Consider the following 26,954-nt stretch of genomic DNA (forward strand, 5'->3'; position numbering starts at 1 on the left):
GTGTGGTCAAAAAAAAAAAAAAAAAAAAAAAGAAACAAAGAAAGAAAACCCATGGGGGCACAGGCACACCCCTAAAACTCAGAAAACTCCTTGCCACACTTCTCATTGATGGAGACTCGGATCTCTTCCTCCTCATAGTCGTCAAAGTTACTCGTGTCCCCAGGGCCTTTAAACTTTGGTATGAAGGGAGCTTCCACCTGGAGAGGGGTCAAGAGCCATTCAGACCTCAGCAGTCAACATAATCATCGTTACAACAATAAATGCGAAGGGGCTAACATTCATGAGATCACTTCCTCTGACCCAGGCCTGATCTTACCATTAGGGTATGGACTCATCTTAACAACCCAAGAAGCTTATTAGAGCCAATTCACCCAGAGGGAAACTAATTTCCAGAGAGGGAAGTCTGTTCAAGGTCACAGAGTGGCCAAATGACCCCACAATTCTGTTTCTATACCCCCAATGCTCTAAGTTGCCTTATCTAAACTGACCCAGAGCCCGCAGCCTGCTTTCAAATTCCCCTTCCCTTTTCATCTCTCCGTTGGCAATACTCCCTGGCTCTTGCCCATCCCCCTCCAAAACCCTCAGAGCACAAGGGGAAGGGGGGGGGCCTACCTTCCTTTGGTAGATGGCGATCCAGTCGGTCGTGGCAAACCACTTGTGGTTCTTGATGTCATTGACCCCGTTCTTGAGGTTCCCAAAGCGTTTGGTGAGGTCCACCTGCAGGAGGTTCCGCAGCAGGTCCTTCAGGTCGGAGCTGAAGTGGGACGGGAACCGCACCTGGAGAGGCGGTAACACAGACAGATTGGGAAACTGATCTGGAGCTTGGGGAGCCCAGAACACTGCCTTCACCATCCAACTGTCTTATTGGGTGGAGGACCCCAACCAAACCAGAGTGTGCATTGGAATCCCGTTAGAACAGCTTGCTGGGCCCACTGGAGTTTCTGATTCAGGATATCGGATTCAGGTGGGGCCTGAAAGTCTGTATCTCTAGCCACTTCCTGAGCCATGCTGATGCTGCTGGAGAGGTAAGAGCTATGAGCTTCCCGTTTTATCCTTCTGTCTGCACCATGCAGCTTGTGGGATCTTAGCTCCCCAACCAGAGATTGAACCCAGGACCCCGGCAGTGGAAGTCCAGAGTCCTAACCACTGGATTGCCGGGGAATTCCGGAGGTTCCCATTTCTATTTCCTGAGAGAAGGAAACTGAGGCTCAGAAGGATTAAACAGCTTGCCCAAGATCACTCAGAGGAGCAGGGCAAGTTGGTTCCATCTGGGGTCTGCTGGACTCCAGAACTTGCATTCTTAGCCACTGCTTCCTAAGGCAGCTCTGCTAGGGTCTGGGGACTTCAGAAATATTCATGCTTCTGAGAGAAATAATTGTTTGTCTATTTCTCTCTCTGCATAGCTAAGGCTCTTCCATTCTCTAAGGCTCAGTTCAACTCTTCCAGAAACTTTCCCCAAATGCTTTGAGTCCACAGCTTTGTATGCAAGCAGTCACTGGATTTAGAGCTGCAAGAACCGACTTCCAGCACTGCTCTGCCTCTTCCATGCTGTGTGACCTTGGCCACGGCCCTTAACCTCTCTGGGCCTGTGCCTGCCTCTCTGGCATGGGGCAGATATCCCAGGGTTGCATGAGGGAGATAATCCCGCTGAGGGTGCGTGGGAACTGTGAAATGCTACAAAGAAGGGAGTCACGCTCATTTCTCTCCCGCCTCGAAAGCTTCTATGGCTTTTTCTTTTTTTTTTCCCCCACTCTGGGCCATTTTCTTGGCAATTTCTGTTCTGCCTGGTGGCAGACACCTCATCTTTCCCTTTTTTAGTGACCCCACTTTGCAGGTGGTGATTCTCTCAACCTCTCTGAGAGGCAAGTGGCTAGTTCCCCAGTTCTGAGATGGATAAGACTCAGAGAAGCGAAGACATTGGCCTGAGGTTTCAAAGCCGATGGGTGGCAGAGCTGGGACTTAGAGCCAGGTCAGCCCACCTAGGCTGAGCTGGGAGCCACTCACACCATTTCCTGGGCCAGATGGAGGGATGGTTGGTCCTCCTGGTGAGGTGGGTGAGCTGCAGTCAGAGGTGGGGTCCCCAACCTCTTTTGAGACGATGCTGCCGTGTGATCTTGAACCAGACATGTCCAATCTCTGCATCTCGGCTTCCTCACTCCCTCAGAGTGGTGGGGTACGACCGAGGGGGTGCGTGGGGCAGCGGGTACTTAATGCACTCCGGGGCTCTAACGGTTCCGCCACCCCTTACCCACACCCTGCAAGTTAGAAAGTCTGCATTTGGGAAAGGAGGCAGGGCCTTATGTCCAAAGTGACTCCCTGGAGGGGTCTGGGGGTAGCGCCTGGAAACTGAACATGCTTGCTTTTTTGCTGTGAAACTTGTGAAAATTCATGCTAACGGGGCCGACTAGAGACGAGACCAGCCTCCTGGCAGGCAGGGCAGGAGTTTGGGTGAGACCTGGGGTTTTGAAAACCCTTAGGATTTCGGCACTGTGGTCCAGGATCAGACAGCGAGGTTGTGTGAAGCGGTGGCCTCAGTTAGCGTAGTGGGTATGTCTGGCTTCACAACCCGGCCTGACTTGATCAACTTCTCGATTGTTCTTTTTCTGTTTTTCTTTGGCCGCCCCACACAGCACTCGGGATCTTAGTTCCCCAGCTAGGGATCGAACCTGTGCCCCCTGCAGTGGAAGCAAGCTCAGAGTCCGAACCACTGGACCGCCAGGGAATTCCCTAGGCTGTTCTGACAATGACGATCAGGGCTCCACAGTGAGCAGGACAGGCAGGGAAGGGTCAGGCTTAGGCCTGAGCCCCCATATCCGGGCCTCACCTTCCCAGAGACAATCTTCTCATAGATCTGGATGGGCTGGTCAGCGAAGAAGGGCGGGTAGCCAGCGGCCATCTCATAGATGAGAACCCCCAGGGCCCACCAGTCCACAGCTTTGTTGTAGCCCTGGAGCGAGAGGAGGGGAGCAGGTGAGGGGAGAAGGGTGAGGAGGGGGCCGCCGGCAGTGGAGCAGGCCTCAGAGCGGTGGGAGGGGTAGGGAGGCGCCTACTTTACTCAGGATGATTTCGGGGGCCAGGTACTCGGGGGTGCCGCACAAGGTCCAGGTGCGGCCTTTCACACGCTTGGCGAAACCGAAGTCTGTCACCTGTGGGCACAAGAATGGGCGGTTGGCCGGGAGGGTGGGAGGGTTCAGGCTGTGGCCACCTGGGGCTGCCCCTCGCCCAGCCCAGTGGGCACCTGAATGTAGCCCTGCTGGTCGATAAGGAGGTTCTCCGGCTTCAGGTCCCGGTAGATGAGATCGAGCGAGTGCAGGTACTCAAAGGTCAGGACAATCTGGGCTGCGTAGAAGCGGGCATGGGGCTCACTGATGGGGACAAGCAGGGAGAGGATGGGTGAGAGTGGGTGGCCACACCAGCAGGACCTGCCCACCCCCTAATGGTCCAGCAGGTGGGCCTATCGAGCTGCCTCCAGCCCAGCGATCAAAATGCATCAGCAGAGAAGCCTTATTCATATACAGCCCCAAACTGGAAAGAGCCCAAATGTCCATCAACAGAGGAATGGAATCACAGATTGTGATAGATTCCTATAATGGGATCCTACCCAACACCACCACCAGGACAAACGATGAATATACCCAACAATGTGGCTGGATCACAAAACGATTATGGGAAGCAAGAGAAGAAAGGGACAGAAGAATATGAACTGTGTGATTCCATTTCTATCAAGTCCAGACCCAGACCAAACACATTTGTGGTGTTTGAAGCCATAAAGGACGTTTGCCTTTGTTGGGGTGGTGAGTTGCCAAGAAAGGCATTTGAGGGAATTTTCTGGGGTGGTGGTTACACATGTGAATGCAGCTGTCAAAACTCATGGAACAGGGTCTTGAAAACCTGTGCACTTTACTGTATGTAAAGGGCATATCTATATAAATAAGATAGCACAAATTTTAAAACGACGTGAAATTGCCCACTTACGTGGTGACGCCTAAGTCACCGTGTTTGTTTTGTTTCGTGGTGGCTGAGACATCGTAGATTCCTCAGCTCGGGGGAACAAGGACCCACAGGGACCTGAAGAGGCCACTTCCACGGACGACACCCATGCACACCCCAGGCCCAGGGTGGCAGGGGGCGTCGGGCTCACCTGAACCTCCCGATCCGCCGCAGGTGTGAGAACATCTCCCCACCAGGCACGTACTCCATGATCATGTATAAATTGGAGTTGTCCTGTGGGAAGCAGCAGCTGATCAGGGCCCCACTCCCCAAGCCCCAGGCCCCACCTGAAGGCAGGCGTCAGACATAAAGTGACAACAATTTTGGTTCCCATGTGAAGCACGTTCCAAGCGCCAGGCACTGTGCTCACTGATTACCTGTCTCATTTCATTCTGCCCGTGAGAAAGAAGGGGCAGCCATGATCCTGCTTACGGGGGCCAAAAGTGAGGGCTGGCTAGAGGTGCATCAGGGACCTGGCTGGCATGCCTGCGCTGCAGAGGGAACTCTGTGATGGCTCCTGTCTGTGACTGTCTTGAGCAAGGCTCCTGGGGCCACAGTTTTGTCATCTGTCAAATGGGACCAGGATGGGCTACAGATTTTGTGAGTCCCCCCTCAAAATAAAAGTGAGGCCCCTTGTTAAAAAAATGATTATGAATTTCAAGATGGTGGCAACAGAGCCTTAAACAAAGCATGGGGTCCTTGTGACTGCTAGGGTCACAGGCCCCGAGGGGCCTTTGCCAACTCTCACAGTCGTGGCTTAGGACGGCACCCAAAACAGCTCACGCAGGGTGCTCGTGATGTGGTTGGAACTGTCATGGCAGCCCCACCACGATGATCCCCATTTTACAGATGAAGAAACTAAGGCTCACGGGGGTGAAGTTTCTTGCCAGGGTCACACCGCCAGGAAGTGCAAGGCTGGGATTTGAACCCGGGCTGAGCGGCAGTTTGTGGCTGTGTGTCAGGTTCTTGCTGTAAATGGATCGATGATTTTGAGGGATGTTATCCAGGTTGGGGGACTTGCCCAAGGTTATCAAGCTATCAGTTGGCAGACCCAGCTGAACTTGGGGTCTATGAGAGCCCCAAACTGACTTGCCCTCCACCCCCGGGGGCCTTCTTCACCGCTCCCCCATCAGTGGGTCTGCCTTTTCGGGCAACCACTGGTTGTGGTTGGCTGAGCCCCAGCTCTGGGAACCCAGAGGCTGCACCACCCGGCAGTGGCCCTGGTCTGCGGCCGCTGGGACCCCACCTTGAACGAGAACTCGAGTTTGACAAGGAACGGAAAGTTGACCGCTTGCAGGATGCGCTTTTCGTTCAGGGTGTGCTCGATCTGCTTCAGCTTTACCACCTGCAGGGGTGGGAGGGGAGAGGAGCGAGGAGCGGGTGTGAGACAGCTCTTTTCTTCCCTGCCACCCAAAAGTAGATGTGCCAGGGCCGGGCTGGGTCCTCCATCCAGAATCGTTTGAGTGCCTGGGGCCTGTCAAGCCCTGGGCTGGGTGCCTGTCCCCACATGGCATGCAGTTCAGGGCAGGAACACATGAGTCACCAGGCCACAGGGGTCAGAGCTGTGGTGGGGGAAGCTTGGGGCCTGTGGATGCCCAGATAAGGCATCCGGTGAAGCCTGGGGAGTCAGAGAAGGCTTCCTGGAGGAAGGGGCAGCTGAGTTGAAACCAAACAGACAGGTGGGAGTAGCACCCAAGGGGTGGGGGATTTAGAAATACCTTCCCTGCATCTAGAGGACACCCCGCCCCCCACATCCACTCGAACCTAGGGCTAATTCCTCCTCAGCCCTCAGCTGTCCCCAGCAGCCGTCTCACACTCTCTGACAGGAGCCCTGAGGGGTATGCAATGGGAGCGTGCAGGTTTGGAAGCCCAGACGCAGAGAGGGGAAGTGCCGTGCCCAAGTTCACATGCAGCTAGTCAACATCAGTCCAGCTTGTCACACGCAGGCAGCCTGGCCCCTTGGTCAGCTCTAAGCCCCACTGCACTGGGGCTTTTTCTGCTTTGCTCACAGCTACATCCTTTGGGTCTATACCTGCACTGTCCAGTAGATTCCACACTAGCCACGTACGGTTGCTGAGTACTTGAAATGTGGTTCGTTGACTGGGGAACCAAGCTTAAAATTTGAAGTATCTAAAATGAAAATTTAGGGCTTCCCTGGTGGCGTAGTGGTTAAGAATCCACCTGCCAACGCAGGGGACACAGGTTTGAGCCCTGGTCTGGGAAGATCCCACATGCCGCGGAGCAACTAAGCCCGTGCGCCACAACTACTGAGCCCGCACGCCACAACTACTGAAGCCCTTGCGCCTAGAGCCCGTGCTCCGCAACAAAGAGAAGGCACTGCACTGAGAAGCTTGTGCACTGCAACAGAGAGTAGCCCCTGCTCTCTGCAACTAGAGAAAGCCCGCGCTCAGCAACGAAGACCCAAAGCAGACAAAAAGAAAAAAAAAAAAAAAAAAAAAAATATATATATATATACATGTAAAATGAAAATTTAGGGACTCCCCTGGCAGCACAGTGGTTAAGAATCCACTTGCCGATGCAGGGGACACGGGTTTGAGCCCTGGTCTGGGAAGATCCCACATGCTGTGGAGCAACTAAGCCCGTGCGCCACAACTACTGAGCCTGCGCTCTAGAGCCTGTGAGCCACAACTACTGAGCCCATGTGCCACAACTACTGAAGCCCTCGCGCCTAGAGCCTGTGCACCGCAAAGAAGAGTACCCCCTGCTCGCTGCAAGTAGAGAAGTCCATGCACAGCAACGAAGACCCAACTCAGCCAAAAATAAAGAAAGAAATAAAGAAATTTTAAAAAAAGAAAATTTAAAAACTGATACTTGGCACAGTTACCAGACAACTTTCAAGCCTGTTTGGAACAACCTGGGCTATGTGAATCTGCTTTCTCAATTTCTCTACTTTTTCTTGTCTTTGCAGTGAAAATTAACATCTGAATGGAGATGTGTTATATGTGTAAAATGCACGCTGGATTTCTAAGACTTAGTACGGAAAAAAAGAATGTAAAATGTCTCATTAAGGATATTTCTACACTGGATACATACATTTAAATGATACTGGATACATACATACATACTGGCTTAATTACAACATATTGTTAAAATGAATTCTGCCTTTTTTAAACTTTTAAAACTAGGATTCTAGGGAATTCCCTGGTGGTTCAGTGGTTAGGACTCCGTGCTCTCACTGCCGAGGGCCGCGGGTTCGATGCCTGGTTCGGGAACTAAGATCCTGCAAGCCACGCAGTGCTACCAAATAAATAAAAATAAATAAAATGAGGATTCTAGAAAATTTAAAACCATATGTGGCTTGTGTGATATGTCTCCTGGATGGTGCTGCTCTAGAGCATCGCCTGGCAAAAAGTAGGGTTTCAAAAATATTTACAGGGGCTTCCCTGGTGGCGCAGTGGTTGGGAGTCCGCCTGCCGATGCGATGTGTAAACATCACTACCCCCAGGAAGACTTCTGGCTTCCTCGATACAGGCTAAGTGTCTGAGCCCGTGTGGGCTTTACGTCTTAGGGTACTTTTCCTCCTGGGGAAAGCTTCCCGAAGGCAGCATGGTACCCTTCCCGCCCCTGGGTCTGGCACATTATGGAGGCTCAGGAAATAGCTGGTAAGTGGGTAGGTGGGAAGACCACTCCAGGTGGTGGGAACAGCCCAGGCAAAGCCCTGGTGGCTGGGACCAGGGCCTTGTGGCAGGGCTGGGCTCACCTTCTGTTTGTCGAGGATCTTCATGGCAAAGTGGTTCCCGGTCTCCTTGTGCTTCACCAGCATCACCCGCCCGAAGGAGCCCGTGCCGAGGGTCTTGATTCGTTCAAACTGATCCAGATGGGCTGTATTCTGTGGGCACAAGGGTCTGGAGGGTCAGGGACCACCCCCCACCCCCACCCCGTCTAGCCTGCTAGGCCGAAGTTTGGGGTGTTCCCTCTGCAACCAGCAGAGGGGGCCCTGGGGACCAGGTGGAGCTAGTGGGGTGAGGACAGGGGGTGGAAAAACAAGATGGCGGAGGGTACATTCCTCAAGGCTGGTGGCAGGGGCCAGATCCGGCCCTGGCCTGGGGCCCAGGAGCTGCTGGCAGCTGCCTGGGGGGCAGGGGCTGCCAGTTGGACGGGATTGGTGGGGTGGGGGAACCTGGCAGTGAGTGACCAGGTGCCCCCATGGGCATCTAGGGAGAGAATGAGGGCAGGTCTGGAGCCCTCCACAGGGCCGTAAAATCCTAGCCATGGCACAGGGATGCAGTTGAGGGGCAGGGGGCTGTCAGCTATCCCTCCCAGGGCTCTGTACCCAGGGGGCTTACCTGAGCGGGATTTTCCCATTTTTTAAGAAAATCTTCTTTGGCTTTGGCTAAGAATTCTTTCACTGAAAGGAAAAGAGGAGGGAGTGAGATGGAGACCCCATCTTGTTGGCGTGGGCCTGGGCTATTCCTGGGGAGAGGCCGGTTTGTGGAAAGTGGGGTGCAGTCGTCTCAATCCCGAGCCTGACCTTCTCCCAGTGCCTTCGGGTGTCCTGGCTGAGTCTGAGGGTAGCCTGGTGGGGGGGCCCTGATCTGGGCTGGGGTCTGGGGTCTCCTTTCCTACAGAGAGGTGGGGTCCAGCCTCAATTCTGTCCCAAATGGGGGACAGGGCAATTCGGGGGTCACTCTCAGGGGGACAGAGAGTGGCGCCCAGGCCGGCCCACCCCCACTCGCCCCAGTTCTGACTGACATTCCAGGGCCAGGGGACGACGCCAGCCGAGGTATTTATAGCCTCGGGATTTGGCTGTTCCTCTGGCCCCTTCTCTGGGGAGGCCGGCCCAGGGTGGAGGCCTCTGGGGCTCGGGTAGCAGGCGCCCTTGGGGGGTTCAGCTGTTGCCTTGGCCCCCGGCTGGCTCCATTCCCACCTTTGCCAATGGAGGGGCCCTCGTTCCAGAGCTCGCTCAAGGGAAGCCTCGCCTGATGCCTGCCCCCTACAGGCCCTTCAGCACCCCAAGGCGAACATCACCATCTGGCTAACATTGAAGACTTCCTGGCGGACCCTGGGCTTGCTGCTTTGCGTCCACTATCTCATTTGGTTCACGTGTCAACTTTCATTTTAACCATTCTGTTTACCACCCTAGGAAACTGAGGCCTGAAAACAGGCATTCCTGCCCATGTGGAGAGGCAGCCTGGCAAAACAGTTAAGGGCCAGGACTCTGGGATAAGATCAAGTTCAGATCCCAGCCTGGTCCCTGATGAGCTATGTGACCTTAGGCAACTGATCGCACCTCTGGGCCTTGGTTTTCCTCATCTGTAAAATGGGGATAATAATAGTAATGACCTGGTGGGGTGGTTGTGAAGACCGAATGAGTTAATCTTGGCAAAGGGGGTTTGGATGGTGGCCGGTACAGGGGTTAGTGCCATATAAATGTCAGCTATTAATTTTGCTTTTAAGTAGTTTTTAAAATGGAGGTATAAAATACAGGAGGAGCACTGAGTGCTCAAATCTTAAATGCTCAACTTGATGGATTCTTACGGTATGGATATGTCCTTGTAACCGCCCCCGGGGGTCAGGCGCGCTGTTGTTCAGGGACCCTCCCTGTGTGCCAGCTCTGTGCTGAGTGCTTTCCATGCTTAATTCCTACACTGATGGCTCAGAGCTGCTATTACTCTCATTGTACCCATGAGAAGACTGGTCTCAGATCACTTCCCAGACCCCACTGCCCACGGGGTTAACTGCTTTGCTTCTGACTGGTTGCAGGGCACCGGGATGGCCCATGGACAGAGCTGTCCTCAACCCTGATGTTCCTGGGACGGATGCCACCCTGAGGGGTCCTGCACACTGGTACTTTGGCCTTGCCTGTCAGATATCTGCCTATCTCACCCATATGCAGTGCCAGGAATCCCCACAGCCTTGTGGGTAGCCACCCCCCCGCCCCCATCACCCACAAGGCTCTCCCTCAGCATCTGCAGAGAAGAGCCTTCCGTGGAGCTGCAAGCGTGGCAGATGGAGGAGAGACTGTGGGCTAGGAAAGCCCTACAAAGAATGACCAGGCGGAGAGGGGGTGGTCAAGGAATGGCCAAGAGTCCTAGGCTGGTGCCTGGCTGAGCCACCAACTGTCTGAGGCCTCCCTGAGCCTGGGGGCTGCACCACATCCAATGCTTTCTCTGGCAGAATCTTTCTTGACACACAACACATTCCTTGGAAACCTCCAAACGTACACACTGAATTCTGGATGACGGTGGGGGTGAAGGCACCCTCTTGGGTTTCTACCGTCACTCACCCAGAAAGGCAGAGAGAAGCGAGTGTAAGAGGAATCCAGGAGAAAGCCTGGTCCTGCTTCCTCTTTTGCTCTCAGCAAAATCCCTGAGAACTGCCATGTCCTGTTTTTCCCAACTTGGTGGGTCTGTCTGTCTGCTGGTACCCCACTAAGAGGCTCCACACGGTGCCTTGATTCTGACACAGCCCTGTTCTGGCCTTTCGAAATGCTGAAGGGCCCAGGCTGTGTGCTCTCTGGTGCCATCAGCTTGCCAGATTTGGGGATGGGGCACAGGGTGTGGCAGTACCAGAAAGAGTGGGCAGATAAAGAGGGATAATGATGGGGGGAACCCCAGCCAGGAGCCCCCATACTCACCTCTGCTTCCTGCCTCTTCCAGCAGAGGGCAAAATGGGGGGTAGAGTGGGATGGGGTGATCTGGGGCCCATCTACCCCTGGCCAGCGAGGCTCTGCTTAGGTGCCCAGAGGGTGCAGCGCAGGTAGCCCAGGAAACGGACAATCACATGGCCCCAGAGAAGCAGCTGCAGCCACAGCTTGGAAGGTGGTCTCTGAGTCCCCATCCCAGCCTCTACCTGACCCCAGATCCATCCCAGGCCTCCCTAAGCTCTCCCTGGAACCTTCCCTTTGCAGGGAAACCAGGAATACGCAGAGCCTCTGAGCTGGCTTCCTCGGGAAGGCCTCGGGGGACAGGGGAGGAGGAGCTGGTTGCCAGGGAAGCATTTAAAGGTACCTGCTCCCGCTGGCCAAGGTTTGTAAAGGCCCCTCCTTGGCAGGAGGTGGTGGGAAGATTGTCCTGAGGGTGTCCCTCCTCAGGCTGGCCTGCCTGCCCTGGGGGTGGGGTGCTAAAGCTAACTTCCCATTCCAGGGGCTACACTGCTCCCGGGCTGCCAGGCCCTGCCTTTCTCAGTGGGTGCTGGACTACCCTGAGGATGACACCCAATGTGCCCAGGGCAGTGCCCACTGGGCAGAGGGGAAGGAGTTAAGGCTCAGGCCCAGGCAGCAGCTGGGGCCTCCCTGGGGGCCAAAGAGGCCCCAGAGCTCCGTTAATTAGCAGAAAGAGCAGCTGGAGAGAAAGGCGGGAGTTGGGGGGGGGCAGTGAGAGCTACCCTATCTCCTCCCCCAAGTGCTCTTTGAACCTGGAGCCCCCAGATTCTGCTACTTTGAGAAAGAAATGGGTACATCTGACTTTGTCTTGCTTCTATGCAGGGGCGGAGAGGGGAATGGCATCCTGGGATGTCCTTGGCCTCTATCAAACCTTGCCCTGTGCTTGGCTCTGCTCTCAGCCATGCAAGTCCAAACCGGAAACGAAACGCTAAACCCCGGGGTGGGGGAGGGGGAGGCAGCCTTGACCATCTTCCTCCTTCTTTCCAGATCCCAAAAGAAGTGGAGGGTCAGTGGCAGCTTCTCCCGAGAGTGCCTGGCACCCATGGCCCCTGCTGACAACAGGAAGTGGCAGAGAAGGGAAACCCAGCTGGCTGCTGTCTTTAGAGCTTGTCAGCCGGCCCATGTCTCCCACAGGAGGGGTGCCAGCCTCCACCGTGGTCCGGATTCGATTGGAGCTCACAGAGAGAGCATCCCTCAAAAAGCCAGGGCCCCATCACGAGGCAGGAGCCCAGCCTCAGACCCCCCCAGACAACAATCTCAGGACCTGCTGCTCCCCGAAACCTGGTTGTCCTGGAAATTCTGGGGCCGGAAAACCAAGCCCTGGACTGGACCATCCCCCAGCCTGAGCTGGACCCCAACACTGGACTGGACCGACCCGCAGTCTGATGGACCCTCATTCTATACTGGGCCACTGTCCATTATGACGTGGACTCCATCACTGAGCTGGACCAACTCCCAATCTGAGCTGAACCTCAACACTGAGCTGGACTACCCCATTGCCTGGCTCTGAGCTGGACCCCGCTCTGGGTGACCATCCCCTCCGTGTCTGAACTGAACCACCCATCTCGCCTGCTCTTCCCCAGGCCCCCCAGCTCAGGGTTGTTAGTAAGGGAGGGTTTCTAGGGCCAGCCAGGGGTCCACAGACTTTTCCTCTTCACCTGTTCCCTAAACTCTACTGCAGTCCTTCCCTGACTTGAGTGTCAGAGAGTGCCTGGTAAGTTGCTATAGCAACAGGGCTCAGCCTCACCATAGCTGGGGCTGGAAGCCATCACTCAAGTCTTCCTCTCAGGGCACCAGGACTATGGTGGCTGGGAAGGCTCATGAGACCTGCTGCACCAGCTTGGCTGCCCATCCCCAGAGCCCTGCCTATAAGGGGAGCCAGGGAGTTGCGGGGTGGTGTCAGGAAAAGAAACCCAACCTGGGGCCAGTGGGTGCAGGGAAGGGGCAGAGAGGACCCTCAAGCTTCTGTAAGCCTGGTTGGGCTAAAGGAACAGCTGCCTTGACAGGACCCTCTTGGGCACCCATACAACTGCCAACGCACAGACAGTGTTTGGCCCTCTGGGACTTCTGCAGTAGTTAGAGGGCCACAATTCTTCCCATTTAGGGACCTCTTGGGGGGCAGTTCTCACTCTCGGAGCCTGGATCTGCTTGTCCCTGGGAACTGGGAGGGGGGGTGATGGTATCTGGAGGGCTCCTTCTCACCAGACCTGTCCCTTCTCCCATAGACCAGCTCTCAGGGGTGCCTTTGGTCAGGGCAGCCAAGGCCTGAGCCCCACTTGGCCGCCTGTCCCAGGGCCTCCTGAGGCCACTGCCCTCTCTCAATTCCTCCAGGTTGCTCAGGGCCCAGGGCTTGGTCTTGTTTTTCTCTGCCCTCTTAGCATCTTACCCAGGCCCCTGCCAATGGCTCTGGCAACTTTGGGTACAGATTTCCCTCACCCCACCCCAGGGCTCATTCTGGATCCCTACCCTCTTGGGAGGAAGCCAATGCTGTCCTGCCCCGGCATGGAGCCGGTAGTATAGGGGGCTGCGGGATGCTGAACTGGTGCCTACTGAGGTTCGGTCATCTTCCTTACTTCAGTAGGGCTGACATCTGGCAGATGAAATTCAGGTGCCCCCTGCAGGCTGGCCTGGCTACTACTACCCCACCCCCAGCCGACCCTAGTTACTAGAAGGCAAATTTTGTCTTAACTCCATCCTCTCAGAATTGGAGATTTGAAGTGAAGAGGGGCTCCCTTCCTCATCCTATTTCCTTCTCTGAGAGCCCCTGCAAGCCTCTGGAAGGAAGTACAGCTTAGGGCCTTTCCCAAAGTGTGACATAGGTCCCACTGGCGGGGCATGAAATGATTTTAGGGATGTTTCACTTTTCTAGTTACATTGTATTTTAATGCATATCAGGGAGAATATCACTGGCATAGCAATCCCGTGATTTCATTTATAATATTGCTTAGGACAGATCAAAATTTACATCTGAACAAAAGTGAGTCAAAATTTTTATTTAAGTTAACAAAATAGAAGTGAATATAGTAAAAATCAGGGAGGCGGCTTGAGAATGTGTGAGTTGGGAAACCCTGGGGTCCAGGAAGTTGTCTGGTAGGTGGATCTGGATGTGAATCCTGCCTCTGTGGCATCATCTATGTCAAACTCAGAGAGCTTGCTGGGAAAATTCAGATAACAGCCCGCTATGAAAAATCACGCGAGCAGATAGATCTGTGGAGACCATTTAGCCTGGCACATCCTAGATGCCCAATAAACAGTGGCTCTATTTCACCTTGATAGTCCACTCCTGGGTGTCCGGACTGTGCTCTGAATCACTGGTTCCTTCCGAAGCCTCTGATCTTTTTCTTAGGGCTCCTTTTCCTTGTGTGGCTTTCCACCCCCACTCCCCACTGCATGTGTTTGATACGCCTTGAAAGTTTTCCAGGACTATGTCATCTCCCCAACTTTCAACTGAGCCACTGCAATGTACAGCTGCCTGCCTCCACCTTCCACCTCTCAGCCGGTCTCACCTGCTGGGGGCCCGGCCCCTCCCCCTCTGCCTAGTCCCCTCCAAGCTCATGCCCAGACCTTTTTTGGTCACTACCCACCTGCTCCTCTGTCATCAAGCTCTCAGCTACAGGCACTTGCCTTCCCGTCCCCCACCCATCGGTGACATGTCGGGCCTCTCCATGGTTGCTCAGTGACTCTGAGTTCTGCCATTTGAGTCTGGGTGGGAATAAAGTTCCCTGGCTTTCATGCCTGGGTCTTTCTGGGAGGGAGCATTCAGGGAACACAGACACTGGGGTTTGAGACCAGTAACTGGGAAGAGCATATTTGGATGTGGCCATTCCTTTTCAACTCTATTTCTGGGTAACTGGAAGGGGATCCTAGCTGAGGTCCAGCTTTAGGCCTGGAGTGATGACAATTTAAGAGCTGAAGGACTTGAGGATGGGGCTGGAGACCATTTCTGAAGGCATTTCCAGATAAAGAATCTCTTTCCCCGGCTGGCTGGAAAAGGCCAATATATTTGGGAGCTGAGGGGGAAGTAGTCCCTTCTCTGGCTGAACGCTGGGAATGATCAGAATCTGTTTGTCTCCTGGCAAAGCAAGTCATTAGATGTCAACCACTTCTCTTCCCAACTGCCATCCCTTGATACCTCCTTCTCACCATCCCAGCTCAAGCTGAATGAGCCTTGCTAAACCCAGACCCTCTTCATCCTCTACTTTTCATCCCAAGCCAGGAGCGGGTGAAGAAGCCCGGGGGACTGGGTGAATGACAGAGCCTCAGTTGTGAAACAACCATTTATTGAAGGGCCCTCCAAGGAGCCTAGAGCTCACGGAACAGCAGGAGATGGGAAGGGGCTCTCTGCTGACACCACCCTCCCCCCGCCCCAACCCCGGAAAGAGGATGCAATGAATTCCAGCAAGATCGGCTCAAACTTGGCTTTTGAAGCACAGAAGTAGTTCTCTAGGTTCATAAACAGTCTGCTACCCCAGCCAGGGACAGACGCTTGCTTGGAGAAGGAGGCACAGCAGAGAAGCAGAGTGACAGAGTGAGAGAGAGGGGCAGAGGGACCCAGAAAGATCCTGTCCCCCATGCCAAGTGACACAGAAGAGAAAAACAATGCTGGAGGTGGCTCTGGAAGTGCTCAAAGGGGACGGAGTGGGTTTGGAGGGGGGCTGTGATAAGGTGAAGAGGGGAAGGGCAGGAGAAAGATGGCGGGGGCTGGAGGGGGGTAGGGGTGTGGTCACCAAGTGGCCAAGGTCCCTGCGGGGTGGAGGCATACCCCATAGCACTCCCAGACTGGCAGAGGCCTGGGTCGGGGTTTGGCAGTGGGTCGCATCTGTGTAAGAGGTGAGTGAGGAAGTGGAGGGATTAGAATCTGGGGAGAGGGACCAGGAGAGGAGACAGTGGGGTGGTGACAGGGCCCCATGTGGGGCCCCAGCGGTCATACGTACCATGGTTGGCAGTGACAGCTGGGGGGGAGCACAGTCTTTGCAGTAAATCCCCCGCCCCCGCTCAGTGCTGCAGCGGCTGCCGGCCAGCCAAGGTTGGCGCCGCGGCCCCCCCACCCCAACCCCGGCGCAGCCGCTGTCCACCTGCCAGCGGGGGAGGGGCGCGGCGAGCGCCGCGGGTCATAGGTCTCCGGGCCGCCAGCCGTCGTCATTCATAAGGCCTGGCGCAGGACAGCAGCAGCAGGCCCAGGGTCCATGCCGGCGTCCTCCTGGGTCTCCCTCAGCTACAGCCCGAGCTTCGGGAGGATGCTGCGCTCCGGGAGGGGGGCGCTCAGTAGCCATCTCTTTGCTGGGTGCCCACGCTGGGCTCATGCCAGTAGTAAGAGCTGGCACTTGTTAAATACATTACTTCGTACCACACTCCTGTCATGTAGGTACTAGTCTCATCACTCCCATTTTACAGATGAGGAATCTGGGGCACAGCCAGACTGAGGATTCCCTCTGTCTGGGCAATGCAAAAGGAACCTCTTCTCCTGGAGCAGAGGAGTGCAAGATAAGCCCTTTTTTCAGGGTGCCCTTTAAATACAGCCTGAGGACGGTCAGTTTCCCATTGCCACATGTCTGACATTCAGGGCCAGATCATCCTGCGCTGGGGTGGAGGTGGGGGGCTGTCTTGTGCACTATAGGGTGTTTAGCAGCATCTCCAGTCCCTCTACCAACGGCACGCCAGTAGAACTTCCCTCTCTTCTGGCAGTTGTGACAACTAAAACCATCTCTAGACATTGTTGAATGTGCCCTGCGGGGCAAAACTGCCCCCAGCTGAGAACCACTGAAGTAGAGGAAGGCCCAAACAGGAAGTGACACGATGGGCAGGAGACTGGATGAGCCAGCTCTCCTTGGCTTGGGCAGGCTAGCTCGTCTCAGGTCTACAAGCCAATTCACTGCTCTGCCTCTGGACTTGTATACAACCCGCACCCCACCCAGCAGCTGTCTGGACCTATGTTCCTAAGTCCACCACAGTCTCAGGGAGGGAAGAGTCTATGTTTTTCTGTGAATTGTGGGGAAATGGCTCATCAGCCAAACCACTCCACCTGGGGCTGTGGAGTTACAAAGTAAGGCTAAGTAAAATTTAGTATAAGTGTTGCTGTGTGTATCCTTGGAGCACAATGTTAACTAATTTCTGTGGGTCAAGGTCAAAGTCTGAAAAATCACTGGTTATGTATGCTCTATCTACAGAACAGCTGGGTTGCTTAAGTTTTGACAAAGAAAAACCCCTCCCTGGACCTCAGTCTGGAATACAACTATAACAAGCAAGACTAGAGTAAGAAGCTGAACAAGCGGACAAGGAGCAGTCAACCTACTGGCTGGGGAAGGAGGCTGCCCGGTCATGAGGAGAGATGGACAAAACTGCCTCAGTCTACCCAAGACAAAAGCAGAAACAGTCTAGATGAAGTGCTTTTTATTTTTAGACCAACCAAACATATTTAACATAAAAACCTTTCAATAGACAAACTACCATCACAACAGCATCCATGTAGCAGCGAGGGGATGCGGGCAAGGGTGGGGAGCGTGGTGGAGGGGGGAAGGTTTTCAGGCTCCCTCCTGCTTCTCTTGTCTGCACCATGGCCTCTGAGAGCATGAGGTCTTAGCAGAGGGCAGATCAAGGCAGCCAGAAGCAGAGGGGCCCTGATACCGATACTGAGACAGAGCACAAAAGGCCCCTCCAACATACCATCTTCCCACAAGGGCAGCCTCCAGGGAAAGCCAGATCCAGCTGGGAGGCAGCAGGAAGGTGGCTGCGACTGAGGGGAGCATCAACCATCTCTTCTCAGCATCCTGCTGACCACCCTTCTGGGAACAGAGTTTTCCAGAGGGCTACTGGATTGAAAAGACCTAAAAGTCATCCTAGGGGGACGGAAATTGTGTCCGAGTCCACCTTCTACCAAGGCTCCTGGCCTGTGACTCCAGAAAGCTGGGTGGGTCTGCTCAGATGTTTGGGAAGGAAAATGAATGACAGAGCCTTTGGCCCAACAGGGCTGAAGCCTTGCCAGGCATAGACCAAGAAATCCTCAAGGCAGGCCAGGGAGGTCTGTGGGAAGAGCTTTGGGTCAACGGTACTTCTGGAGTGCAGTGGCACAGTGGCCCACAGGTGGAGTTTATAATGTGTGTGGAAGCGAGAAAGGACACGAGAGAGAAAGAATGAAGAACTGAAGTACCTGCTTCTTTCAGGCCTGGGCAGTAGAGGTGAGATGATCCTCTGGGCCGGGGCTGGGAGAGAGAGACCTGAAGCCCCTTCCTTCCTTGGTGCCAAGTTTGACTGGCCTGGATATAGTTGATGGCCCCAAAGTCCTCCACGTGGCCTCCCTGAGACTCTCTGGTAGGCCCGGCTGCCCCCTCCAGATGTGCCAGGAGACTGGCCCGCAGTCCCAACTGGGCCCAGGTAGGGCCTAGAGTCCCACAGTTAGATGCAGTCCATGGAGTTCTCAGGGAGCAGCCCAGGGATGCAGCCAGGGAGACCTAAGCCCTTGATGGGAGTGCAGCTGAGGGGGAAGCCACAGCCCAGGGCTGGGTCGTGGTTCTCTATGGCCTCCAGCCTGTCTGTGTTGTTGTCCCAGTTGATGTGGAAGCGGGTCACCCGGGGGTTTGAGGTCAAGATGTTCCGCTGGAGCTGGGGCAGGAAAAGGAACGTGAACCCTCGTTAGCATGCCCTCGCGTTACTCCCACACAGCAGGGCGCTCTGAGATCCCACCCCAAGCCCAGGAAGAGCAGACCTTGTTTATTCCATCCCCACCAACAATATGTGTAGAACTCCAGGGAATGCCTGTGCACCGTGATTTAGGGCCGGGGCCTATCTAGTCTTGATTCTGCGAGGCAAAATTCTGAGAAACAAAGACCTTTCTCTTTCCTGTTCTAGCCCGGCGCTCCAAGAGCTGAGCACTACTTGAAAACCTTAAGAAGTGACCTTGGCTCCCAATTCCAACGACTCAACTACCCCCAGGTGCCAAGGAGCCAGCCTGTCTGAAGCAGGAAGTGTGGAGAAAGGACCCACCTGAGAGAAGTCTGGCTTTAGGGGCGGGTTCTCCCGCAGCTCAGGGTTAGGGTACTCATTGTTGACGTAGTAGCCCACTCGGATGAACTCCTGTCCGTGGTAGGTGCAGGTGATGAGGACCACAGTCACACCCACGGCGTCAGTCTCAGGGATGAGGGATGGGTTGGGGGCATCGGCCTAGGGGAAACACAGGCTGGGCCTTAGCACTGATTGCCAGTCACACCTTGACCGGTAATACGATTCTCAAGCAACGTATATTTACTGAGCCAAAAGTATGGGTCTCTGCCCTCAGGGGTTTTCAATCCAGTGGTGAAGACAGAATCAATCACACAAATGCCTGTAAAGTGCCGAATGTGACAGGTGCCATCAAAGAGAAGTACATGGTGCCGAGGAGGAGTGTAGTAAGCAAGGGGGAGAGCGGTATAAAATGAGGCTGAAGAGGTGAGCAGGTAGGTACCAGTCAGTTAAGGGCTTGGGAAAGATTGAGAATGTTTAGCAGGAGATAAGTGTGGCATCACTCCTGCCATCTGAAAAGACGACCCTGGAGGCCAGTGGAGCTGCGATAGGAAGAGGGCTAAGTGGGAGCAGGGAGACTAGGCAGGAGGCTACAGAGGTCATCCTGGAGAGAGGACAGTGGCTTAGATCAGGCAGTAGAGAAGGAGAGAGAGTGGACAGATGCGGGGTGTGTTGTTAAGGACAGGATCGGCTATATGACTGGTGCAAAATGAGACGAACACAAATGAAAACACAAGGGACTTCCCTGGTGGTTAAGAATCCGCCTGCCAATGCCGGGGACAAGGGTTTGAGCCCTGGTCCGGGAAGACCCCACGTGCTGCGGAGCAACTAAGCCCATGCGCCACAACTACTGAGCCCATGCTCTGCAGCAAGAGAAGCCACCGCAATGAGAAGCCCGTGCGCTGCAACGAAGAGTAGCCCCCGCTCGCCACAACTAGAGAAAGCCTGCACGCAGTAACGAAGACCCAACACAGGCAAAAAAAAATAAATAAAAAAAAAAAAAAAAAAAAAAGCAACAAACAAACAAATGCAAACACGAGGCCTCGTGTTCAAAAATTAGTAAGTTTCAGCCAGTGACAGCAGAACATCATACCAAGAGTGGGGCCCAGTGTGACTGCATGGGTCGCATGCCTAGGAAGCCGGTCCTGGCTGTGGAGTAGGTTAGGTGGATTGGATATGGGTGGGTGAGGGCTTAGATGATGGGATGAGGTTGCTTAGATTGGGGCGGGAATAGCCAAGATCAGGTAAGTGAATGGATTTGAGCAGAGGCTCTCAAACTTTAGTGTGCCTAAGAATCACATGATACCCGCATTTCTGACAACAACCCCTGTGATGCTGGATTAGAGAGCTACTTAGCAGCTACGGTGGATCCTCATTATTTATACATTCCGTATTTGCCAATTCGACTACTTGCTACAATGTATTTGTAACCCCCAAATCAATATTCAGGGGCTTTCACGGTCATTTAAGGACATGCAGAGCAGGGGTGGGTAGAACCAGGCAGTCTCAGACTGTAAACACGTGTCTTTTTTGCGGTCTCAGGGCCACGGTTTCCGCATTTTTGTTGGTAATTTTGCTGTTTAAAAGGGCCCCAAAGCGTAGTGCTGAGTGCTGCCCTGTTTCTAAAAGCAAGAAGGGATGTACTTCATAGAGAAAACGTGTTAGATAAGCTTTGTTCAGCCATGAGTTATAGTGATGTGGGCCATGCGGTCAATGTGAATAAATCAACAATACAAAAATAAGTTGTCTTTAAACAGAAAAACATAAAACAAGATTATGTACTGACTGGTTGATAAAAATGTGACTCGCAGGAAAATAACGCTGTATTTCCTCTAGGGGCAATGATTTAGTATTCACTAATTCACTAATTCAGTGTCTGCAGCAACTTTACAGAACATAACTCCCGTGAGTAATGAGAATCAACTGTAAATCGGTGGCTCATGGTAACAGTTACGACACAGCGGTGGAGGAGCGGGAGGTGTCTGAAGTACCTTTGAGAGAGGTCAGACAGTGCTTGAGAGCAGAGCTAGGATTTGAACCTGAACTTTGACCAATGAACCATTCTGTGTGCTTTTGGGTAGAAGAGGATATTTCTAGGCGTCAAGGCCTAAGGCCTAGTCTTTCTTACCTGAAAGACGAACATGTGTCTCCCTGCTGGGACAGGGCCCACCAGCACTGAGTCTAAGATTTGATCAAACTCCTCACTCTCGGCTGAGCCAACGTAAATGATCTTCCATTCCAGGTCTGCAAGGATACAGGGTGTTAAGAACTGAAACAGCTTGACAGCAAGAAGGCTGGGAAAGGGCCTCCTCATGTTAGTTTTGGATAGGTCCTTAATATACTGATAGGTTTTTATTCTCAAGGACACCTGACACCCGCTGGGCACTAAGTGCCAGGCACTGCGGTCCCGATCACTGGGGCAGGCGCGAAGCTCTATTTCCGGTGGGGAAATTTCTCCTGTGGGCCTAGCTTTGCCAGGCGACCTTGACTCGGCACCTCTGGGGAAACTTGGGCCTCTCAGAGCCTGAGGGTGAACCGTATGGCAGAGGTTGAATTAAGAGCCACATGACAGAGGCGTGGAGGCGTGCTGGCGTGCTGAGGAGGGAACAGCAGGGAGTTGGGCCATTTGAGGGCCCTGCCCACTGGGTGCCAGGATAGGAAGCAGCATCCTCTTTCACACACAGGGACCAGTGCCACTGAACTGAGTAGATCCCTCGACAACTGGGGCAGGGCAGCAGACTGCAATCCAGTAGGACAGCCAGCCGGCAGGAGGGGAAGATGAGGTCGCTGGGGGAGCTAGCCAGTCCCCAGGTCCTCCAGATCCAGCACCAAGTCATGCCTGCTCTCAGACATTAGGGCAACAGCGACTCAGTCAACAAATATGGCATCATACGGCCATCCTCTGAACCCCAATTTTCTTGCATCCCATCCAGTCGGGGACTCACATTCCTGGGTATGTTCCGACAAGATAAAAGGGCAAGTGCTCAATGAGACCCTGCCCGTCCATCGCAGGAAATTCCCAGTGACTGCGGCCTCTTGCAGGAGGTCCAAGTGTATCAGGGGCAAGGTCATGCTACTACATGGAAATTTGGCAGGAGACCTGAAACTTATTTTAGGTTCTTTGAAATTACACAACCTATGGCTCCAGCAGCCGGGGGAAGTTTCACAAGCTGTGATTTTCACAGGAAGCAAACTGTCTTAGAAGCTGCCCTGTTCCTTGGTCTAGTGTCCCACAAGAGCACCCAACTTTGGAAGCACAGCAATGCCCGGCCATGACTATGGAGGTTTGTCACCAGGGCTCCGTGCCCTTTCTCAATACACTGGCCTCCTGTCCTTCTGCAGCTGACACCCAGGCCTTCTACTCAGGGACCCTAACAGATCTGTAGGAGGTGGTGGCCATTGGGCTCACTGGGGTTCAGTCAAACTCCAGTCTCTTATTATTTGCAGGGAGGAGTTAAGTTTACTAATTTATTTTTATTACAAGTAGTGGCACAACCAGAAATAACGTTTTTGGATGAAAAGAAAACAAGCTAGCTCTGTTCTCACCTTCCTGACATAGCTTTATCATTTGATATCTTTCCTTCTGGCCTTTTTTCCCATCACCAGGGGAGTCACACATGTGTGCATTAACTAATGTGCTGCAGGGGGAGACAAAAAGGAGATTTTAATAGACCAGGCCGGGGTGTATGCCGTGGGCTCTCAGCGTTCAATACTGTCGGCAAGGGAGTTCCCTGGTGTCCTAGTGGTTAGGATTCTGGGCTTTCACTGCTGTGGCCCGGGTTCAAACCCTCGTTGGGGAACTGAGATGCCACAAGCTGCGTGGTGCAGCCAAAAAAAAAATACTGTCAGCAAAACCTAAACTAAGATTTTGTTTACCGAGAAAGCACGTTGGCTGACCAGAAGAGAGAAATGCAGGTGGACAAGCAAATGGATCACGATGGCTCCCTCCACACAGGCCAGAAAGAAACCAGAGAATTAACCAAGGACTGCAGAGAAATACTCAAGGGTTAGAGGAGCTGATAAGATCTCCTATGGAAGACAGAAGATGACTGAAGTGAGGATCTACAAATCGGAATTGCCTGAAACCTGCTCAAGTGTCTTAAGCAGAAGCATACTGAAGTGACTTCATTTTTGAATGAGATACGGGGCATCAATCACCAGCACAACACAAACTGACTTCTCCTGAATATGGGACACGGTCACACACATGTAGTATTGTGTGCCTAACCTTCTGAGGGTAAAATGACTACATTACTTTTGTTTTTCCTTCTTGGCCATGCCATGTGGCTTGTGGGATTAGTTCCCTGACCAGAGATTGAACCCGGGGCCCCGGCAGTGGAAGTGCAGAGTTCTAACCACTGGACTGCCAGGGAATTCCTTACGTTACATTTTGTCTTTATGCCTTAACTTTATAATCTGACCACTGCACGGGATGATGCTATACTAGGTATGAAAACAAAACCCAAACCAATGATGTGATGAAAGACATGTTAAAAAGAATAATATCATAGTTGAACTAGCTGGAGAATCTGTTTCCTGCCTTAAAAACAACAACAGGACTTCCCTGGTGGCGCAGTGGTTAAGAATCCGTCTGCCAATGCAGGGGACGCAGGTTCGACCCCACATGCCGTGGAGCAACTAAGCCTGTGAGCCACAACTACTGAGCCTGCGCTCTAGAGCCTGCGAGCCACAACTACTGAAGCCCACGTGCCTAGAGCCTGTGCTCTGCAACAAGAGAAGCCACCTCAGTGAGGAGCCCATGCACCACAACAAAGAGTAGCCCCTGTTCGCAGCAACTAGAGAAAGCCCGGGCACAGCAATGAAGACCCAAGGCAGCCGAAAATAAATAAATAAATAAATAAATAAATAAATAAATAAATAAATAAATTTATAAAAACAACAACTTATCTAGCAGGCCTTTTTCTGTTTATCACTTTCCCTTTGTTCGTAATCATACAGATGAACCTTGGCCTGACCTCAGGGTGTTAGGTGTGGGTCAGAACATCTGGCTCCAAGACTTATTCAAGTAGTACCTGTTGAATTTCTCAACTAAACAAGGGAAAAACACACCCAATGTATTGAATGTAAACCCATGCCTTGGAAGCATCCGGAAAGATGCTGAGGAGAAAAGAGAGCAAAAGGGGTTCAGAACCCTTGAGAAATGGGTCAGACTGGGGATTGGGCGTTCAGCTCTTCAGTTGCCAGTGTCTGAAGTCACCAGGTAACAAGACTGAGATTCCTCCAGAATCTGAGAGACTTCTAGAACCAGGCCCATTCCATCTGTCTGGGAGGCAGGAAACAAATTCTGTCTGCTCTGTGGGAAGAGGCAGAAAGGGAGTTGGCAGGTTAGAGTGAAGGACAGCTCAACAGGTACAACCAAAGAGTCTAGATTTCTAGGCCAGAGTTGGCTTTCCAACTGGAATTTCTCTGAGCAAAAGCTTTATTGTCCAGGCTTAAATAATAATAGCACCCCCCTTTCCCTCCTCTGAGTCCTGTTTATGCTCCACTTCTAAAATAGGATGCCTTCTTTCCCAGGTTATAGCAAAGATAAAGAACCCTGGACACAGAACTCAGAGACAAAACCTAGGGTTAATAATTCTACAAGCCGGCTGTGTGACCTTGGAGAAGTCATTCCATTTCTTTCTATTAAAAAATAATAACCAGCAGATTGATTTTAGCCTTTCCTGCTCTGATTCTATAAACAGATTAGTAAAGTAACAGAGCAGGAGCTTTGTAGGAATGAAAGTACTAGATAATGACCATGCAACCATTTTTAAATGCAAGAAGCACAAACAGGCTGATTGAAACCCAATCTCCTGCCATCTGGGAACTGTGGATCCCTTAACCTATTAGCTCCTTACATCTCCTCCTGGCTTTAAAATTAAATCTTATTCCACAGGGTCATTCTACACCTTATTTATTTATTTACACCCTGCCTTGTTCCAGAAAGGATTTAACTGGGCTTATTCTACAGTTAGTCACAAGCAGACCCCTTAATTTAAAAAGGAGAGAAACTGGGGAGAGACTGGTCCAATGGCCCAGCCCAAGCACACACACATTGTATCAACCCCAGGCTACTCCACGGGCTGACATGCAGGCAAACCACCCACCTACCACTGAGAGGTGCTGCTTAGCACACCCTGGCCTCACAGATCTCCACCTCCTCAGCTGCTGCCTCTTCTCTTAACCACCAAGTGGAGAAGAGATCTAATGGAGTACTTCCCCCTGAAAGTCGTGCCAAGACTCGCTGAATGACCTCAGATTTTTCGATTTTTATAGACCTTGACTTGAAATGTCTTTTACTCTTTGTGGCTCCCATCTTCTCATCTGTGAGATGAGAGCCATGTCCACCTTTGTTACACAGATGAGTAAGTACATCTGTGAAAGCACCTTGGAAAAGATGCACAAAATGTTGTGACCTCCCAGATGATTGTTTGAAGCCAGATACCTTCACGGCTCAGCCTGGAACACCCACCCCGCAAGACTAGGTCAGACCATCAAAAATCTTGGGGGCATTGCTGCAGTAGGTCAGCAGGAGTCTGGCAGGCAAACAGTAGGAACCAGCTAATGCTTGCCTGGCCATGCCACCCCTCAGATTTGAGTATGCTCATTGAAGCCCACAGTCAGAGAGGCAGAAAGAACAGGAGCTGGGGAGATCAGGTTATCCTCAAAGACTGGAGCCAGAAGCCAGGCCATGCCTCCCCGGGTGGAGTAGAGGGTTGGGGCCAGACTAAGGAGGGAAGCCAGGTTCTAGGGTATGTGGTTTGGGGTAGAAAACAAGAAGTAGCTGGGGTTGGGGTTAAGTATCAGTAGGTAGGGGTGGAGATTATGGGGAGACAAATGGGGAGATGGGGACGAGTGAGGTCTTGCCATAGGGCGAAAGGATCTTCACAGGGAAAATGGGGGAGGGGGCTGAGGTTTCCATATGGGAAATTGGGAGGGGGCTGGGGTTTCCGTTGGGGAAATTCGAGGGGCCTGGATGTTAGGATCGCCATAGGAAAAGAGTGAGGTGTGAGTGTCTCACCACAGGGGAGAGGGGATTGGTGGGGAGGACTGGGTGGCTGCAGTGGCAGTCTACCCGTACAGAAACAGAAGGTGGGGCGTTTCTTGCTACAGGGAAGACGGGGTGGCTGAGTGTCTCTGCAGGTTAAAGAACGGAGGCTGAGAAGGTCTCTACATAGAACACAGGTGCCCAGGAGAAGCGCCACAGGAGAAAGAGGGGAATGATGAGGTCTCCACGGGGGAGAACGGGAGTAACCGTGGGGGTGGGGGTAGGGTAGTCTCCAAGGGCAGGTTGGCACTGGGAGGGGATTTGGTTCACCGGAGATCTCGGTTGGGGGAGGGGGGTGTGTGTTTCACAGGGTTGGCCTCGGGGTTGTCTCCAAGAGGAGGTCGGGGTTGGCCCAGGGGAGAGGGGGTCTCCACACGGGCCCAGCCTCACCGTCTGCTAGGGCCTCATTGCACTCGAAGCTGATCTCGAACCGGAAGGGGCTGTGGAAAGGGCTCGGATTCTCCAGCACCGCCACGTTCAACACCGACACCTTAGCCATCGCCTCGTCGGGTCGCAGCCGGGGCCAGAGCTGGGGCCGAGCCCGCGCCTGGGTCCTATCGGGTCAGCGGAGCAGTGTTGCCAGAAGCCGCTCCCGCTCCCTCCGACCGCGATCTAAAGTGCGTATCTCCTCCGCGCGCCTCCTTCAAATAGCAGGTCCCACCCCCCGGCTAATCACAGTCAACGCTCCACGACTGCGCGAGCTCCCCCTCAGCCAATCCTGGAGCGTCGGGCTGCGCGCCGAGACTCCCGGGACCAATCCGTGAAGCTCCCTCTCCGGGATGAGGGAGGGAGGCGGGACCGTCTCTTAGCTCCTTTGGGTGTCCGCGGAGAGCCAATCCCCAGAGTCTCCGACTCGGAAGTCTAGGGAGGGGTGGGCGGGGTCACGGCGCAGGGCCCCTCTTGGCCAATCCTGAGGGTCCCCGCACCAGCGAGGTCAGCGCTTAGCCCCGCCCTTCCGGGAGACGCATCCAGCTGGGGACAGCGCAGCCAACCTCCGAGCGGTGGCGCGCGGCGCTCGCTTAAGAGGGAAAGAAGGGCGGTGCTCGACCTGCGGTGATTGGCAGGCAGGAGTGGGGAGGGAATAAAGCAGATTCTGTGAGAGGTTATTGGCTGAGATGGCTGCGGGAGGTGGAAGGGGAGAAGAATCGGCCGGGGATTCGTGGGAGTGGAGCGGAAGTCGGCTGCTGGCGCGGTTGAGCCGCGTGTGAAGAGGAAGGAGGAGCGTTTGTACCTTTGGCGTCTGTCAGCTCGTGAGCGTTGCCGGAAGTTTCTCGAAGGGGGCTCCTGGCCCCT

At 53.5% G+C, this 26,954-nt stretch overlaps 2 protein-coding genes across 2 annotated transcripts; both read right to left on the reverse strand.

The window, feature by feature from the left end:
- Positions 1-16: 16 nt before the first annotated feature.
- Positions 17-8,398, reverse strand: PRKACA (protein kinase cAMP-activated catalytic subunit alpha). Its single transcript, XM_024767379.1, has 9 exons — positions 8,298-8,398; positions 7,712-7,840; positions 5,237-5,335; positions 4,142-4,224; positions 3,239-3,365; positions 3,051-3,146; positions 2,825-2,947; positions 613-777; positions 17-197 (listed from the first exon to the last, which is right to left on the reverse strand). The coding sequence occupies exons 2-9, from the start codon at positions 7,772-7,774 to the stop codon at positions 72-74; spliced, it is 882 nt and encodes a 293-aa protein (XP_024623147.1). The 5' UTR covers positions 7,775-7,840; positions 8,298-8,398; the 3' UTR covers positions 17-71.
- An 8,592-nt stretch (positions 8,399-16,990) lies between these two features.
- Positions 16,991-26,351, reverse strand: ASF1B (anti-silencing function 1B histone chaperone). Its single transcript, XM_024767414.1, has 4 exons — positions 26,052-26,351; positions 20,739-20,854; positions 18,596-18,772; positions 16,991-18,214 (listed from the first exon to the last, which is right to left on the reverse strand). Exons 1-4 carry the CDS (start codon positions 26,158-26,160, stop codon positions 18,008-18,010), a joined length of 609 nt encoding a protein of 202 aa, XP_024623182.1. The 5' UTR covers positions 26,161-26,351; the 3' UTR covers positions 16,991-18,007.
- Positions 26,352-26,954: the final 603 nt, after the last annotated feature.

Source organism: Neophocaena asiaeorientalis, unplaced genomic scaffold (assembly GCF_003031525.2).
Source record: "Neophocaena asiaeorientalis asiaeorientalis breed wild unplaced genomic scaffold, Neophocaena_asiaeorientalis_V1.1 scaffold87, whole genome shotgun sequence".
Lineage (NCBI taxonomy): Eukaryota > Metazoa > Chordata > Mammalia > Artiodactyla > Phocoenidae > Neophocaena > Neophocaena asiaeorientalis.